Below are 17,487 nucleotides of genomic sequence, written 5' to 3'. Positions count from 1 at the left end.
ATGAACCCTACTTTCTCACTGTAATCATTTTATCAGTCTTCCCACTTGAGTACTTTTTATTTTTTCTTGTACGTATCCAGTTTAACTAACACGTCACGAAGTTGTTCCCTTTTCTGCATTCTACAGTTGCAATGTATTAGACAATCACCTTCTGAGATAATTTTACCTCATTCCTTTACAAAATTATGCAAGGGACTATAGTTCTATATTCTGGATCAACAAAATGCAATACAATGCTTTTCAAAAATAGGGTTTTTTATCCCTCGTATTTTTTAACATACATAGGCTGAGATAAATAAAGACTACCCCACCTCTCCTTTTCTGCAATTAGTCTTTTTTTGGCCAATATCTGGCTCCAAGCAAGCATTTTCAGCCAAGCAGTATAAGCGAGAGTGTATAATGCAAGTGCTAGCAGATTTTACTAGGAATTTATTATCACCACTGCCGTAATAACTGGGACAATGTTCCATGAGATGAGAATTCTTCCTACGTATAGAAGTTGATTAGGTCTCTGCAATAAGGACAGAGAGCTCATTAAAGAACCGTAACTCTCTCACTCAAATAGCTGCATTAAGTGATATATTTTAGACCATCTACTCCTCGAAGATGGGAAATGTATTCTAAAAAGAGGCTAAAGGGTTCCACTTACCCAATCACTTTAACAGCCTCCCCTTAAAATCGAAGGTTATGGAAGAACATGTATAAAAACATACAGGTCTCTACCAGTGTTTGAAATCATTCTTACGGCTCCCTGCTGAGCGCTAATTACAGCACGGAGACTACCACGAACAGCTTGGCAATCAGCTTTGGGATTAACCGCTCTGCGGAAAGCGGTGCGGAGGGTAATCGGGTTCACCCGGCCGCCGCGGGGCTCCACCGGCCCGTGGCACAGCCGGACGTCAGGCGGTGCCGGCCCTCCGCCCGGGACGAGCGGTCCCGCGTGCCGGGGGGTCGCCAGGACGTCCCGAGGCACCGCGGGCTGCGCAGGCAGCGGGCCGCTCGGGCCACCGCTGCCCCCGGCACCCGGCACGGCCGAAACGCGCGGCGCAGGGGACGGAGGCAGCGTCGCCTGCGTGCGCCAGGGCTGCCGTTAACCGACTGCTTCCCCTTGCAGGGCTTCCCGGCCGGTCCCTTCCGCCAGCACTGTGCGCTCTAAGGGGATTTTGTTTTTCTTTGCTCTTAATTAAACCTCGGAACTCAACTTGAGTTGAAAATAAAACCGAGTTTGTTAGCACAGTTAAAAATATATATGCACTCTGAGACCCAAACCTCTGTAGGTCCTTCGGTTTTAGCTGTTTAAATGAGTTGAATCCAATATCTAATTTCCAACGGCACAGTTCTTCTCAGATTTTCCTCTCCCAATCAATACAAATCCCTTTGGCGTGGCATGCATGTACCACTTTTATAAATATCCATATTTTCGCGCAGTTTTGCTTTGGACAGCTCTAATGAGAGAGGACATTTACTGCATTATCAATGACCCTCTCGCAGCCACCTTAGCGGGACAATTAGGGACTCATAACGAATCAATTGCTATCGACTCGGGCACTCCGTCGGCGCAGAGACTAACGGCAGGAATAGCGAGGGATCTCCAGAGACGACGGCTCGGGCGAGGAGCCGGCGCGGCGCTAGAAGAGCCCCGAGCCGGCGGCTGTTGCTAGGGAAGGGAATAGCACTTCCCTGCTGCCTGCCGCTCCGCTGACAACAGCCGCGCGTCTAAACTTCGTACCTCCCGGAATTAGATCATCTTCACCCTGTTTGCGCCTCGGCGAAGCGAGACACGCGGGGGCGAAGCCGTGCGGCGCGGCGCGGCCGCTACCGCACGGATCCGTGCGCCCCGGCGCGGCCGCTACCGCACGGATCCGTGCGCCCCGAGCGAGGCTCCGGCTGCTCTCGGGCAGCACCGCGCCGACATGCGCTGCACATGCTACCGTTTGGAATCATTTCTTAAGGGTCGTTTTAACCTCCAAAAAATGGAACGACATAACCGAATACATGCAAACGATCGGTAAATCTACGTTAGCAAACGTGGTCTTTGCATGCACAATCGATACAGAGATTTCTCATGATTTTAAGGGCTGGAAAAAGTCACATTTAAACGCTCAGAAAAACATCAGCATTCCAGAAAAGAACGTGAGGGGTTAATTTTTTTCCGGCATAAAGCTTATTTTTGTGCTACGTTCTAAAGAGCCTTTTTTAAATTAAAAAAGCTGGAATTCTCCAAATCAGTTTGCCAGAACACTCCAGGACTGCTGCAGGCTAAATTTCTCCATGTACATATACACAGCAGAAAAAATTTAACAACATGTAATTAAAATGATTTAATAAGCCCATTTGTGACATATTGCACATGGTGCTGTTGAAAGCGCTGTGACACGCTGATAGGAGATATTCGCCTTTTGTCCTACAGAGTGGAACAGTTCTCGGGTACTGCACACGAGCAACAAAGGCAGCTATTGTTTGATCCGAGAAGATACTGTGCAGGAAAGTGCAATTTTCCCTCCTGCCTTTAAGTTTTACAATGTTCAAAGGCAGAAGCGAATATTTAAATTTGATGGCAGTCAGAATCTCCAGCAGTAGTTAAAACTAATAGAAAGAAACCCACTTGTAAGAGAGCCTGATGAGATTCCAACGATTTCAACACTAACGATTTCCTCGTTCCCTCCCTCCTTCCCCGCGGGGAAGCAGGATTATCTGTAATCCTCCCGGAGACTCTATGCTTGACGCGTTTTACCTCCCGAGCAGAGGACGCGGGCAGCACGCACGCCAGCGGGCAAGGCAGCAGATTGCTCCCCGGTCCTCCCAGAAAGCAGAGCCTGAACGATTACCAGCACGGCCCGCTTTCACGCGGCTCTTTGTGCGACTGTCGCACCTTTCCTGACATCCCTCTGCAATGGTGAAGCCTAGTGAGATGTGACGGCCGCCGAGGCAATTGCCCTGACCGTCACCCGTTACGGATCGAGCAGCCCCACGTCCCGCAGGAGCACGCCGGGGCAGAGGACTGCTGACACCAGCTTCGGGGCAAGCGCAAAACCGAACACTGGCAAACATCTACAGCCCTTTCCCGGCGGGAAGGGGGATGACATCCTGCCCTCAGCTCCCAGGGCACAGTCCAGTTGCCACTGGGATTTGCCCCAGGTGTTCCCCAGGTAAAGCGGGAAGCCACCCTTGGGTGAAACCCAGGGCTGGTAAAGGCGATGGAGAGAGGAATGGAGGAGTGGGCTGTCTTCTAGGACATCAGCTAGCGAATGCAGCGGACGGCATTGGCAGCGGGATTTAAATGCCAGAAGGAATCACTGCCTAAGCAGGGACAAGGAGGCGCTGAATCGACGATCCATCAGTCCATCAGCAGAGCTTCAATACAAGCGGGCCGAGCTGGGCTCCTGATCGAAGACACTAAGATACCAATGAGCCAAAGGCGGTCGCAATTCCAATTTACGAGACCAGGGATGCATACAGTAATCGTATTCATAAAAGCAGAGTAGTGCCTAATAAGCACTCACACTTTTAGTAGTTTTTACCAAGATTAATAAATCTGTTGTTGGGAGGATTCCTCTACTCAGTGCGCTTTCTCTTCTGCTTTATGTTCCCCACCTGGCAAGTCGCAAATCTCAGAGGCTAGTCAATAGTAATTTTTAAGAAACCAACAACTTTTTTCCACTAGTGCACTTAATGAGGGAGCAGAGCACGGCCACAACAAAGACGGATTGTGGGGAAAAAACAATGGGAAGCAAAGAAGAAATTTATCAAGCACTAAGATCTTGTGATTGCTCTGGCAAATGAAAAACACTTCATTTTTCAGAAATAATTAAAAGGCAGTGATGTGTTAAAATAAGCCAGGAAAAGGTACAAAATACTGAAACCCTGCAGAAACTGCAGTAAAGCCTGCAACTACACAACAGATATCCCAGAGATATCTTAAGAAATAACAAATGTTTTGAGCTTTGGCTCTGTGATTTTTGAGGTCACTTGAGTTTGAGTCTGAAGGGTACAACATCTTTTTCTCCTACATTATCAACCATTTCTGTGGAAAATGGTGTATTTGCTTCCTGAATTATAAGACATAAGATCATCATGGTAGGAGTTGGAAACATTGAAAAATAACCCAACTATCACTGCTAAAGCCAGCAAAATTTTCTAACATGCTTTTTTTGGGGGGGGGGGGGAACCCCTCTCTCAATTTAAGTTACCATTGTTCAGCACATTTAAAAAAGGTTGCTCTTTTTAAATGTTAAAACCATCCTCTTTACTATAGACATTGCAGAATGTATACTGTTATCTGAATCACATTTTCACTTTACCAAAAGGTGAGGCAGTCAACAAATTCCCTATCTTTTCCAAGTCCCTTTCACTTAAGAAATTTTTCACAAAATTGTTTCTTAGCTTCATTTCAGACTGTCCCGATGCTAACAGGAGGAGGAGGAGAATAAATAAATAAATAAGATGGAGTTCTGAGAAAAAACGGCTTCATTACAATAAATGTAACCTCGAATTTTGAATTGCAAGGGCAGTACCTCTCTCTCCCATTTTTCTCCCACCTAGGCATAGAATACTAGTTTAGCAGGTTGAAGGACCTAGAATTATTGTCCAGCTAGACCACATGCAGCACAATTCAGCGTTTCAGGAATCAGAAAGCCACGCACTAGCAAGAAACTACTCCATTTTTCCTCGCAGGACTCAAGACCTTAACCTTTGAGGAAGGAGCTATTGAATGGATAACACGCGTCTTCAATGCCTGCGCTAATTATACAGCGGACAAGAATAGCTCGGAAGGTGCCATTTGTCTATTGTCTTGATAATACAGGATGGAGAAATCTGGGCAGAATATCTAGTTACTCAAAAGGACTCTGGTCCATCAGGTGCAGATTTATAAGCTTTAATAATTGATCAGAGAAACTCTAGAAATGTCACTGAGTAACCAGAGCAGCTGGGAAGCAGTTACCGCAGTCCCTCAGGGACGTGTGACTAGTTAAGGATTGTCAGCAAAGCCTTTACCGGTTTCTAAGGCTTTTCTACGCTTCTAGACGAAAGATAAAAATTATTTGTAAGTGTGCAGTTCATCCCTACCTTCCCGTTGGCTCCCCCCGGCGCACAGAAGACATACTCAAGCTGGAAGAAGACTGCAAACGCCGGGTGACGAACCATTTCAGTCAAATGAATGCGACTCCTCAGAACCAGAGCTTGACCTGCTCTGCTGTGTTGGAGCATGACAAAAGGGAGGATTAAAAAGCAATTGCCAAAAGTATTTATTTGGGATGCGCGGTTGACTCTCTGCTGTGCGAGGCACTGAGCAAAGCACCAGAAAACAGGCTGACAGACAGCACAGGGAGGCACCCAAGCTTCAGTCTGACAAAAAATGCCAGAAGCGGAGAGGGGAGAGGCAGGGTCTGCAGCTCTGGCCCTGCAGGCAGGAGCCTGCCAGGCGTGAGAGGAAAAACTGGGGCCCCGGGCAAGGGCGACAGCCCCGCAGCAGCAGCTACGGGTTCTTGCTCTTTACCTTGCTCTGGAGCCGGAGCCCTGCTTCCCGAGGAAGCTCGCCGAGCGCCCCCGAACCACCTCCACCTCCGGCACCAGCACAGCCACCTGCGGCGCCTGCACAAAGCACAGGCCGTTGTGGACGCCAACGCGCAGCCGTCGCTCCTGAACGGCGACCGTGTTGCCGTCCGGCGTGGAGTTAGCCTGGGGGACACAAGTTTTCCAGAAAGGATAAATTACAGCCTGGAAGAGCAACGCACGTCTGGGAGACGCGCAGCAGCAGGCTGGAGGGCAGGTTTCCCGGGGCCGAGGAGGGAAGGAGGAATCTTCTGCCAAGGCAGAAAACGCACTAACGCTGCAGATGCCGTTCAGCTGGCACGGCTGGATCAGCCCCTCTGCAGAGGCATCGCCCCATCATCCCTCCCTCCCTCCCTCCCGCTCCCGCAGAACAGCCGCGGGCCTCGGCTCCCACCCGCGCAGCCCCCGCACCGGCCAGGGCTCAGCCATCTCCTTGGAAGAGAGGTCTTGCGTGCACGAATGAAAAAGTCTGCGGAAAAGCGATGCCCTGGGTCTGACCCTGACCGGGACTGCCGGCACGTGCGCAGGGCAGACGGGGGTGCGCTCGGCGCCCTGCAAAGCCGAGCCGGCAGAGCGGGAAGGGCCCGTGACGGGGCGGGGGGCACCCTGCAACCCCGGCACGCGTTCGCGCGGCTCGGCTCCCTGCCAGGGCCTCTTCCTGAGCCACCGGAGCGCGCCCAGGGGCTCGTGAAAAGGAAAATTTAGGCAATCAGTCATAAACTAATAAAAATGGAACCTGCCCCAGAGTGATTGCTGGATATTAAAGTGTTTCATCTTAACAGCAGATTCAGTGCAAATCTGACAAATAAACAAGGACTTTGCTTGAGGTCTCTGTTGCTCACTAAATGGTACGACTCTTAAAGAGACTTAGTAGAACAAACATTAAATCTCATCTTTCCACTCTTCAATACAGAGCTGACCGAAAGTCTACTTATTAGGGTTTGCCTATTCAAAACAAAACCTGCTTAGATTTCTTTTGGATTAGTACACAGGAATTTTAAGTAAAGCAAGAAAAAGACTTTCCTAGCAAAAACAGGATGCTCTAAGCAAAACAAATACACTAACGGAATTTATCTAAATGTTTCCACTCCACCTAAAAACAAAGCACTGACATTATTGCTTATTTATCACACCTTCTCCTGTTGTAATTCTATTGGCATTACCTTAAGCAAACGATCATCGTTTAGTAGATCCAGCAGTTCTTCCTCAAATTTCTCCAGAGAAGGGTACAGATGGATGGAGAGTTTATCCAGATAGCACGTGACTGGTTTCATGAGCCGCGGTTTCAGGAAGCAATCACCTGCAAAGACAAGGCGGCCAGCCACCCGTCACACCGCGGTCCGGGAGGGGGTCCCTCGCCTCCCCATCCCGGGTCCCGCAGCCGCGCAGGGAGGCAGCAGCCAGGAGGCAACGCGGGCGCAGAGCCCTCGTCCTTCCCCAACCCAGCTCAAAAAAGGAACATCTCAGGGCAGTTCATGTTCTCCTTCTAAATGCTGCTAATAATAAATTCCGCCATTCGACTGTCTGATAAGAGCGCGTTATACAGAGTAGCATCTGTTACCGTTTCAGCTAAGTTTCCTGACGCTACCTATACTCCTCTCCAGCAAGTGTAGCGTGTTCTCCCCTCTCCTGCTATTAAATTTACCATCCTGAGCCTAATAAAATACGATAGCCATCAAGCCTCCCTGTCTCCTCAAGCCTGACAGCTCAACAAGCACTGCAGGGCAGCGCTGCGGGGGCGCGCGGACTCGGGCAACCCTTGCCGTAGTAAAACGACCAAGCAATTCCCATCAGATCAGGCCACGACAAGCGCTCTGAATTTCACGGTGATTCTGAACCAGAGCCGGCTTGTTTTCCTTCGGCCCAGAGCCGCAAAGCAAAGGAGCCGCGAGGGCGAAGCCCTGCCCGGTGCCTGCGAGCGCCCAGCGCCGGGCTCAAGACGCCTCTGCCGCAGGGCGCGAGGCGGCAGCGCGGCCCCTCGGGCTTCCTCCCGCGAGGCGCCCGGACCAGCGGGCCCCAACAAGCCTCCGGCGTACGAAAGGGCCAGAGGCCAGGCGCTCCCGAGAGCGGGATTAAACAGGCCGAGTCCACGGGTTAGAGAAGGGATCTCTGGGCCCCGAGGAACGGAGGCGCTCCTAACAAATCAGGGCTAGCAAAGCCGGAGTCTGCCTTAATGCAATTTTAGAAATCAAACACACTTTACACGTTCCACATCCTCTGTTATCTTATGCTTCAGTCTATCAAATTACAGGGTACATTTTGCCTAAACTACCCCTTGTAAACTAATTTCAAGCATCCTGTTCCTTTATATCCAGCATATTACTGCTCTTTATTGCTTGGTTCTTTTGCTTAAGGGAGGGAAAAGCAGAAGCAAAGGAGTCTGCTAACTTCTGCTAACAAATTTTTCCTTCAAAACAAAAAATTAAAAAATTTTTTCACTAAAAGTAGTAGTTAGAAACTTTAGGCTTTTTGCAGCAAATTGAATGTAAAGTCACTAACTGGAAGAGCGATGATGAGCAGCTCTGCGGCTGGGCAGGCGGGATGCCACAGCCACCATCCTGTTACTCTTACACGCAGTCTCACCTTCCCCAGGTCTCCCAGCTAAGCATTCCAGTTCACCCAGCCTCTCCAGCACCCGCGTGCCTGCAGACCACCTCCTGCTTCCCTGCCATGCCGGAGGCTGAGGAACACACGGCAGCCAGCGATTACCCGTGATTCTGGGGAGCACACGCAGCTCCACGTGGCCTCTCTCTCCTGCTGAAGCTGATGCTCAAGAGATGGTTTTTGGCAAGAAAATTAATAGAATTAATACAGTCATCTGGCCAGTGATGCAAAAGTAAAAGCCAGGAAACCAACATCCATGGCTTTGTGCGATTTTAATGCCAAAATAATACTTCTCTCATCAGCCACAAGATGGGACTAGAGCTCTGTGCTGCTGGAGGAACGTGATACACACACACACGGAGATGTTTACCAAGGATGCAGGGAAACCTAACTCCTACCTGCTAGTAAGGGCAAAGGCTCCAAAAGCTGGCAAAACGGTTACGAAAACACTTTAGAGGCCTGTGTCACAAGTGGTTCTGCTCCTAGATTTTCAGACTGTCGCCAGCTCTCTGCCTACGGCCAAGGGCTCAGAGGACGCTGCTGTTCCTCCAGCCACGCCACGCTGCAGCCGTTTCACTGGGATGCTTTCAGGCGGTGGTCTCAGCAGCGCTGGGGACTCGACTGCTGTGGAGACCTCGCTGCAACATTAATGCTTCCAACATCAATCGATGCAAACCAAGAAGTGGTCGTCGGTAGGGTTTTCTAAGCAGCAAGCTGAAGAATAATTCAACTGAAGAATTGATACTGTCTTTTTATTCTCTGAATTTTCAGATCTGTGTCAGAATCTCATCCCTCCGGACTCACCCGATCTCCAGCTATCCAGAACACCATCATGAACGAGGACAATTTTAAACAAGTTGTAAAGGCTTCTCCTAAGACTCAACTGAATGACTGTAATTAAAGGAACCATTATTTATCCACAGCAGTTTCCAGGCAGTAAAGCAATTAACAGAAAAGAGAACAGAATGAAACCATTTTGACATTTTTAAGGAATAGATGCAAAATGCTATGACTACATCTCTATGAAAGGAAAATTCCAGAGAAGTCCATGATACTCCTTTCCAAGTAAAAAGCAGAGGGAATTAGCTCAATACTTAATGCCAGAACTCAGGAGAATGTTTCTAACACCCCAAGAATAGTAATTTCTGACATGGAAATGAATTTTTAAAGTCAGAACAGACCAGCAGGACATGCAGTTTGACTTCCACCGTAACACAGACTAAAGATCCTCATCTCATTAAAGTGTTAAAGCGCTTCCTTGAAGAGACCTCCAGGCTGACAGGCGCCAGTGATGGAGACTACTGAGTCCCTAAGTAGGCAATTCCAGCGAGGAACCAGGACTGCTAGCACTTCACAACCCGGACGAGTCAGACATTTGGAGGAACCGTCTCAGAGTCCCAGGTTTGGAGCATGTCCTACCCCCATCCTCCTCCTCTGGGCCCTGCCAGCCAGGCTTCTCTGCAAAAGAAGAGCTCAGCATGCTGCCTGGGAACTTATTAAAAAGCATTTCAAAGCAGCAAGGTCATCTTCCCCCTTTGACGTCATTTTGCCCGTTAGCGACACAGTCCCCCGGGGTTTCAGATTAGCCCAGATTAACGCGCGTGAGTTTTGGGGAGGTCAGAATGGGCTTTATGCCGCCACACCAGGCGGGGAGTTTTCTCCCTTGAACAATTCATTCCCTTCAGAGTTTCACAGTGGGGGCTCTATTAAAGCATAGATGGTTTCAGGCTACATATTTTACTGTTGTTGTAAATATTTATGAATTGCATAGTCCCTGCTGCAAGGCTCTATAGAGCTCTGTTGGTTTAATTATCCAGTGACTGAGATTATTCAGAACCTTCTGGAGTTTAACGCTTTAGGGAACAGACCACGGTAGGAAGAGCAAAAGGCTGCCTGGCCACGCTTGCCAGTCCCCGATTCCTCGCCTTTTCACCAGACCACGTCATTCCTTTTGCCCTCCAGACACGAACCAAAACGTTGTAATCTTTAGCATGGGAAGCTCACAGTGGATATTGAGAAAACCTTTAGAATAGATATATTCAGGCGCTGAAACGGATTGCTGGTGCAGGAAGGAGAAGAGGGGGGGAAGAGACCTAGGCATTAAGAACAAATTAGCAAATCTGTATGTGGGACAGACAGGTGCAGCTGCTCCTGCCTCGATGCGAGCTCAGACCGCGAGTTCTCTCAAGGTCTCCTCCTGCCCTACTTTCTCCAATCCCGTAATCTCTGCAGCAGTTTGAGCTCTGCATTACTCTGCTTTCTGGATAAAACGCTCCATATGTTTGTTTTCCTTGCATGCAGCAGTTAAAAGCAAATTCTTCGTTTACTCCTGCAGTCCTCTTTACTGTCGCTTGCTTGTGTCACCGTTAGGCTTTATAACGCCAAATGCTGCCTCTCACAGCGGCAAGCACCCTTTGAGAAAGGCCCTTCCTGGAGGGCGCCTAGGAGAGGCCACAGCTGATCATTTTGATTCGATGCACGGGTGAGGGGGTGCCAGGGCCCGAGCAGAGCGCTGAGCGGTGCGAAGGGCCTAGCTGGGCCTGGCCTAGCTCTGCATCTGCGCACGAGTCCCTCGGGCCATCAGCTTACCTGTCACCCGCCTCGGTTCACCCGGCTGAGAACAAGGACAGACTTGCCTGCTCACAGAGGAGCTGCAAGTCTCCGTCAATGACTTTTGTCAAGCGCCTGCCGATCCCGCACGAAGGGTACGGCCTCGCTCAGCGCGCCGTCTCCTGTACGGACGCTCATCGCTTCCGCGGCTGCACATCTCACCCTGTGCTCAGCGGATTCATCTGACAAGACTTGTGCTAAACTTCCCTCTTGGGTAATGCCCGTGACGGCAGAGCGTATTCAGCAGGGACGAGGCCAGCCCAGGGCACAGGCCTTTTCTCCAGCATGCCCCCCTGTTTCCGTTCTCCTTGCGGAGGCAGCAGATGCTGCCAGGAGACGCGTTCCCGGGAGCGGCACCTGATGTCCTGGCACATGGCAGAAGCAGTTACTTGGGAGCTGCATCTGGGACTGCTTTATATTCAGGATCCCGACGGCCTCCTTTCTGCTCCCGAGCAGCCTGCTCCAGTAAACACGTTCACGCTTCTTTGAGCCTCTGCACTGCTGCATTAAGCTGAAACGAACTGTACTGTGGTATCGTCTACACGGCCAACCCACCCGGATATCCGAGTTCTGGCCTCTCAGGTTGCAGGATAGACACTCTGAAATTTCACCTGACTCCTCATTTTTTTCTCCATCTCCATCCAGAGAACTGCCAGAACCGTCAGTTGTACCCCTTTCCGTGCCATTTCCACGCACGCTGAGGGAAGGCCGCTTCCAAAGCGGCAGTGGGTGCTCCCTGCGTACAGTCCGAGGTGTGGACACTCCGATCTCGGTGCACAAAGTCCCCGTCGTGTGCTGGCTGCTGCAGAGACTCTGGTTACTCCTCGTCTCGGCAGCCTCTTGCTCCTCGTTACTTCCGAGGAAACCTTCAGCTAAGCACCCTACGGTAAACAGCTACCCTCCTGCCTTTTTCTGCACGTATAAACACCGCGGGCATCTCGGAGGACAGCTGCCAGGAGGCAGCGCGCTTGGACTGGGCTGCCTCTTCCCACAGCACTTGCGTAACACAGCAGTGAAGAGCCGTCAAGGCAATAAAGATACTGCTTTAAGCTCAAGTGCTGAACACTAGACATTTTGAAATCACAAAGAAATCAGAAGCCAAGTACACTGTAAACCTTTCTTTTTTCACTTTTTTCCACCTATGATTTCTCCATATAACCCATAGAAAATAACAAAAGCTGGCCCATTAAGACCAGCACAGAAGCTGCCTTTCTTAAATAGGCACCAGTGACTCAAGTACCCACTGGTTCATAAAATCTGGCCGAGAAGTTCCAATGGCAATCAACTGCGTATGAGATATTATTGCAGTTTCTCTATTTATGACACTGCAGCAGTGAGATGTGACGGACTGATTGCTCTGTTTGTCAGTACATTTTGCTAGCACAATAAAAACAGAATTAACGCTCCTTGCACCTAGACGAGGGTGACATACAAATGACAGCGGGAAGCAAGAACCCGGCTGTCTGGCCTGGGAGGTCAGGCCACCACGGTTATGCCCAGCTTTGTAGATGCATTAGAGGTGTTCACAGAAGGATCGCTAGCCTGACCACAGAAGCACAGACATTTAAGAGACAACTGCCACCTCAAAGGACAGATCCAGAAAGCAGTTTTCTCCCCAGATGTCTGTACACAGACCTCAAGCCCCACGGAGCTACACGGAGGGAGCTTCCCTTTCCAGGTAACCACGCTGGAGGGAGAGGACACCTCGCCGTTCTTTGCTTGCCCACGCAGCCCAGAGGCACTGCCGAGCATCCGTCGGTGCGCACAGAAAACAGACGCCACTGCCTGCTGGGCCCTGCCTGTCCTGCCCACACCCTCCACCAGGCGCCCGGTGCCCTCAGCAGCAGCACGAGAGCAGTCTCAAACAGCGTTGCTCATGCCGCGATTTGACTGACGCAGGCAGAAGCAAAAAGAAGGAGCCCTTACTTGTGTCTCCGCGCGCAGGCAGCAAGCCAGGAATTTTCTGCAGCCCCGACATCAGAAGGTTTTCAGGAAAGAGGTGAAATATTGTCTCCAGGGGCAGGTGGGGCCTTAAGGTGTACTGCAGGTGACTGTTCTCCATCACTGTCATGTACTTATTCTCTAAATAAGAGAAAACATTATGAAATGATTAAAACCATGGGGAGACAGTCTTAAAGCACTGTTGTCAGAGAAATTATCAATAAATGAACATTTTAGGAGCAAAGCAAAATCTGAATTTGAAAAGTTAGTTTTTTTCCAGCTAACAATAACGCATTCCTGAACCCCCGAATAAAGAGCCCTTTTTCATGCTCAGCTTTATGGGAATTCTGGCTCCACAGATCTTCACATTCTGCTGCTTCAGGATAACCACGACGAATGCCAAGCTGAGCAAACAGAGAAGTAAGCAAAGCAGAAGTGCCTAGATTCACACAAAGCTGCAATAACCTAGAAAAATCCAACCCCTTTTTCAATAAAATAGTTCTTGCTGCTCCTTTATCTTGCAGTTTTTCTTGTTCTCATATTAGCAGATCTTCCAAAGAAAAGTAACAGAGCCCTTCTCAGGACAAAATAAGGCTTTTACAGAACCAGTGAAGATGCACTTTGGTATTTCTGTCCTTCATACACAGAGGGAAGCAAAAGCTTAATTGAGTGCAGGTAGCCTCAGGTCGGCTATGCGGGACACTTGCTTTTAACCAAAAATGGTAAATTCTCTATGCCCATTTTACTTCTTCAAAGTAGCAAAATCATGAGATAGGGAAAACTGAAATGACAGATGCAGCACAGCTCATCCTCCGATCATAAGCAACTGGTTCTGGAGTTGCTGTGGAAGTTTAAATTCCCTTTCAGCACCAGAATGAAGAAATCTCTATTCTGTGCATCGATGCACAACATGTCCCAAGCGCTTTCAAAAGTCTCAAGCTACGTTTCCACTTTCAAGCTGCTAAGAAGCATTTGCCATTCATGGAATTAAGAAGTTATGACTGTTTTCACATCGGATGGAAAAACAGGGTGACTCTTTCTGGCTACAAGATACACTCACTATTTCCAGTGACTATGCCGGCATCCTGAGCGCTTGGGAAGGAATACTACTCAGATACCGATTATGCCTCTCAAATAGCAACAGATCCGAGCTGCCTTCTCCGAATAAAAAGCACTGTATAGACAGCAGAAAGCTTTCTAATGGGCTGCCGCAGATGGACATAATGTTCAGTATTTTTCAAACATCTTTACTGCCCATCATCACTGGGCAATCAGAAAGCTTATTCCTATCACTTGTCAGTGCATTCTCAGTCTTAGCTATAGAATATGTGCTTGTTTCTAGTGCTAGGAGACTTCTGTTTCAATAGACAAAAATGGGTATCTTTCACAAGGTGACTTTCTATGAAGAGCCCCACCTGGAACAAAGCAGCTATCAGCTTCCAAATCCAACAATCTCTTTGGAACAGAACCCTATCACTCTTACATTTTATTTCCACTACGTTGCTTATAAGAGCATTTCTAATTCTACCTCCACTTCCCTTGAAACGTGCCAGAACTGTGCAAAATTTTTTTCTTTCACAGTGCAAAGGGGATATCGCTTCTCAAAACAAGACAAAATTATAACCATATATACAAATAAACCATTATTTAGACTCACATTCTCACCATTTCTGCCTTGGTACTGAAACCCACCAGGCAACGCCAGTGCTTGAAACAAGGCGGCACGTGTCTGCTTAGCATTACAAGGGCACAGACCCTGGTGGGTCAGGTCAAGCTGGTTCGATTCAAGGCTGCTGGGATCCTGACTGCCTGCAGCCCCTGCTGGGCTTTCCCACCTTTTTCTTAACCCAGCACCAGCACTTTTGTGACCGGTAAAAAGCAAAGTGAATTTTCTCTTTCCTTCTTCCCTGGGTCAGATGAGGTCACCTCTCCAGCCCCGCACGCTGGCCCGACACAGCTGTTCGGCTAGCTTCAGCCTTGGGGAGAGCAGGGAGCAAACCGGCAAGTACCAACAACGTTCAGAAGGACAAAGGTCTCAGTTACACACTCTGCAAGGCAACGTCCTCTTGTATTTCATCTTTTATGATGTGCAGTCCTTGCTTTGTGAGCCATGTCTGATCAATACGTATAAATAAATAACTGAATCCCATTTGTTTTGGGCCACGGTGTCAGCTTGTCTTGCCAGGATCCACAGAAGAACCTCTTTCCTCTCCCCTGCCTGGTAGTTTCAATCCTGCCTGGCTGATCTGCATCCACGCACATGCAGCCAGAAGCTGCCAGAAGCTTTGTATGCTAATATTGGGGGAACACATCTACCAAATAAACACAATACATATTTGGATAGTAAAGACTGCAAAGAAGGGAGTGACATGTAATATCTCGTTGCTGCTTACTTTCCACAGGATCCTGGAAAAGCGGATGCAGTAATGCACGGGGTGTCCCATGGTACAGCTTGAGTCTAAAACCAAAGAGCACAAGCCAAATATGAAATACTCGGTAAATTCATGCTAAAGCACATTTTCTGCAATGCCTCTATTCATTAATGAAGAAACCTATCCCTACTTTGTTATCATGAATTCTCTATTAGGGGACAACCCCATTACTGCTTTTCCAATAGTGAAGAATTCCAATCTTCTAAATCCTAGGCTTGTTTTTTGCAGTCGCAGGACCACCTTTTCCATCCCCCCAGGAGTAATTGTGTATGTTGCTGTACCACTTTAGGGCATTCACCAAAACGCTAGTGAGCTCCACTTCCCCCGTGCAGAAGGTACCTACCCTCTGTCCTTGGTAGCCAGATTTGTCGGCTCTGACTTGCTGTTGAACAGATGAATGATTCCAAACCCACACGACAGATCCTGAGAGATCCCATCTTGTTTCTTGGCTATTGCCACAACTTCCACAACAGCAGTGATGCTGGGGTGGTTTAACGAGGTGTGGAAGTAAATGGTCTAGTTGAGAGATGAGGGAAGAAGGGAGAAAGGATATTTCAGATTTCAGACCTGACTGGAACAGCTATCAGCAGATAAATTCATGTTACATGTAGCCAGCAATCCTACCGCAAAAAGAACAGCCACAAAACTTGGAGTAGCAGCTCAGAGCAGGTGACCTCCAGCAGGTGTGCTGAGCCTACTGCTCGGAAATGTCAAGCTGAAAGGGAGGCTGGTAGCCACGGAATGATTCTCTGGAGCCTCGGAGAGTATTCCCCAAAAGTTGCCCTATTTACAGTCTCCATCACTTCCTTTTCTGCCCACCCCCTTCAAGGGCTCCTCCTAAAACTTTTTGGGTAGTAAAGGGGCCATCTCTGCTCCTTGGCATGTTGGCAGGTCGGTACAGTCAGTGCTACAGCATTTTTTGCTCTGCGTTTCTTTATTTATGACTCTGAGGAAAAGCATTTTTCTTGGAAAACAAGAAAATGCCCGTTTTCCAAGGCAATGTGGATTAGTAACTCTCAGGCTGCCAACTCCTTAAAAGCAGGATTTAAATGCTCATCTGACCTCCAATTTCATTGTGAGCCCTACACTGGAAAAGCAAAACGAGCTAGAAACCCTCAGGTCTGGTACAACTTTCATCCGTGCTGTGAGAAAGAGAGATCAAAGTGGTACAGAGCTGGGGGGGGGACAGAACACAGGTCATCTCCCAGGGACAGGATTTAAAGCCAGGTTAATCTTTCTATTAAAAAGTCATTATCACAGTGTCCCAGAGAAAATATTTACTGTAATCACAGACTGTCAGGAAGGGATAACTGAGAGAGACATTAACACATCATCCCAGAGAAATAAATCATTATTCTATTATCTTTTATTGCAAAATATTGAAATAATGACCGCTAGCTGCTGACAAGCAGCTGGCCTGAGACAGACAGATGCTTTGGCTTGCAAAGAACCAGAAAGCCATTAAAGCGGACCCATTGTTAAACTAAGTTTACTGTTGTCTTCTTAAATGCTAATAACAGTTTTAATAGCACGTTCCTCTCCTCTAAACTCTGTAATAATGCAATATGAATCTTCCCAATAGAGGTCACCTTGCGTTTGCCACACTTGCGTGGACTGACCTCCCTTGCCCACATTCTTCCTGCAGAGCCACGTTATGACTTGTTTCTTTGGCCAGACTGCTGAGAGGGCAGGGCAGTCGAAACGACACCTGAGAGCCATTTAGTTCCTGCAGCCAAAAGCTCAAAATTCAGCATGTGGAGACAGAGGATTTAATTCTCCCCTCACACGCTCCTAAATCCTGTGAAGCTGCTCTCCAGGAGCCAGCAGCTACTTCTGAGCAAAGAACAGCGCCTTCAGGGGAGGGCTGTACGGCCGGCTATGGAGGACACGCAGTGCAATTCAGTCAGTTCTGAAACGCTGTGAAATCCAGTCCTGTAACATCCAGATGGTCCATAATGAAAGCTCCTGCTAACTGTTCCCAACTGCAAACCAAACACCTGAAGTTTGCAGATATCACTTATTTTATAGGGCTGGCGTTCAGGAAAGCAGGCGCACGCAGAATCTGGCATATGTCAGACAGTGGCATGTTTCTTTCTTTGCAACATGCTGTGACATAGTTCTTCCCCATCTCTCTTCAAAAAGCACAGGTTGACTGATGATTAAAACAGGGGAGAAATGCACATGCGAATAAAGCACCTCTGATACTGTTACTGATCTAAATAAATCCAAGGAGCACACCTATAATGCATGCTGAACTTCATCCTTGGCACAATGCAGTAGTCAAAATGGAAATAAAAACTATAATTAGAAAAAGTCCTGAACAAAGAGATAAAATCTCAGCTGCAAT

At 48.5% G+C, this 17,487-nt stretch overlaps 1 protein-coding gene across 4 annotated transcripts in view; it reads right to left on the bottom strand.

The window, feature by feature from the left end:
* NPHP4 (nephrocystin 4) overlaps window positions 1-17,487 on the bottom strand; it is a 53,697-nt gene that overhangs the window by 32,919 nt on the left and 3,291 nt on the right. For all 4 annotated transcript variants that reach the window (XR_010886371.1, XM_067310967.1, XM_067310968.1 and 1 more), the window contains exons 4-9: window positions 15,484-15,656; window positions 15,102-15,166; window positions 12,694-12,849; window positions 6,717-6,853; window positions 5,498-5,679; window positions 5,068-5,194 (exon numbers count right to left, since the gene is read on the bottom strand). Coding sequence is in view for 3 of the 4 variants with exons in the window: in XM_067310967.1 (XP_067167068.1) it covers window positions 5,068-5,194; window positions 5,498-5,679; window positions 6,717-6,853; window positions 12,694-12,849; window positions 15,102-15,166; window positions 15,484-15,656 (840 nt within the window). In the remaining variant the exon portion in view is untranslated. The remainder of the gene's footprint in view (window positions 1-5,067; window positions 5,195-5,497; window positions 5,680-6,716; window positions 6,854-12,693; window positions 12,850-15,101; window positions 15,167-15,483; window positions 15,657-17,487) is intronic.

Source organism: Apteryx mantelli, chromosome 26 (genome assembly GCF_036417845.1).
Source record: "Apteryx mantelli isolate bAptMan1 chromosome 26, bAptMan1.hap1, whole genome shotgun sequence".
NCBI classification, from domain to species: domain Eukaryota; kingdom Metazoa; phylum Chordata; class Aves; order Apterygiformes; family Apterygidae; genus Apteryx; species Apteryx mantelli.
This window is presented reverse-complemented; position numbering and strand designations above follow the sequence as displayed.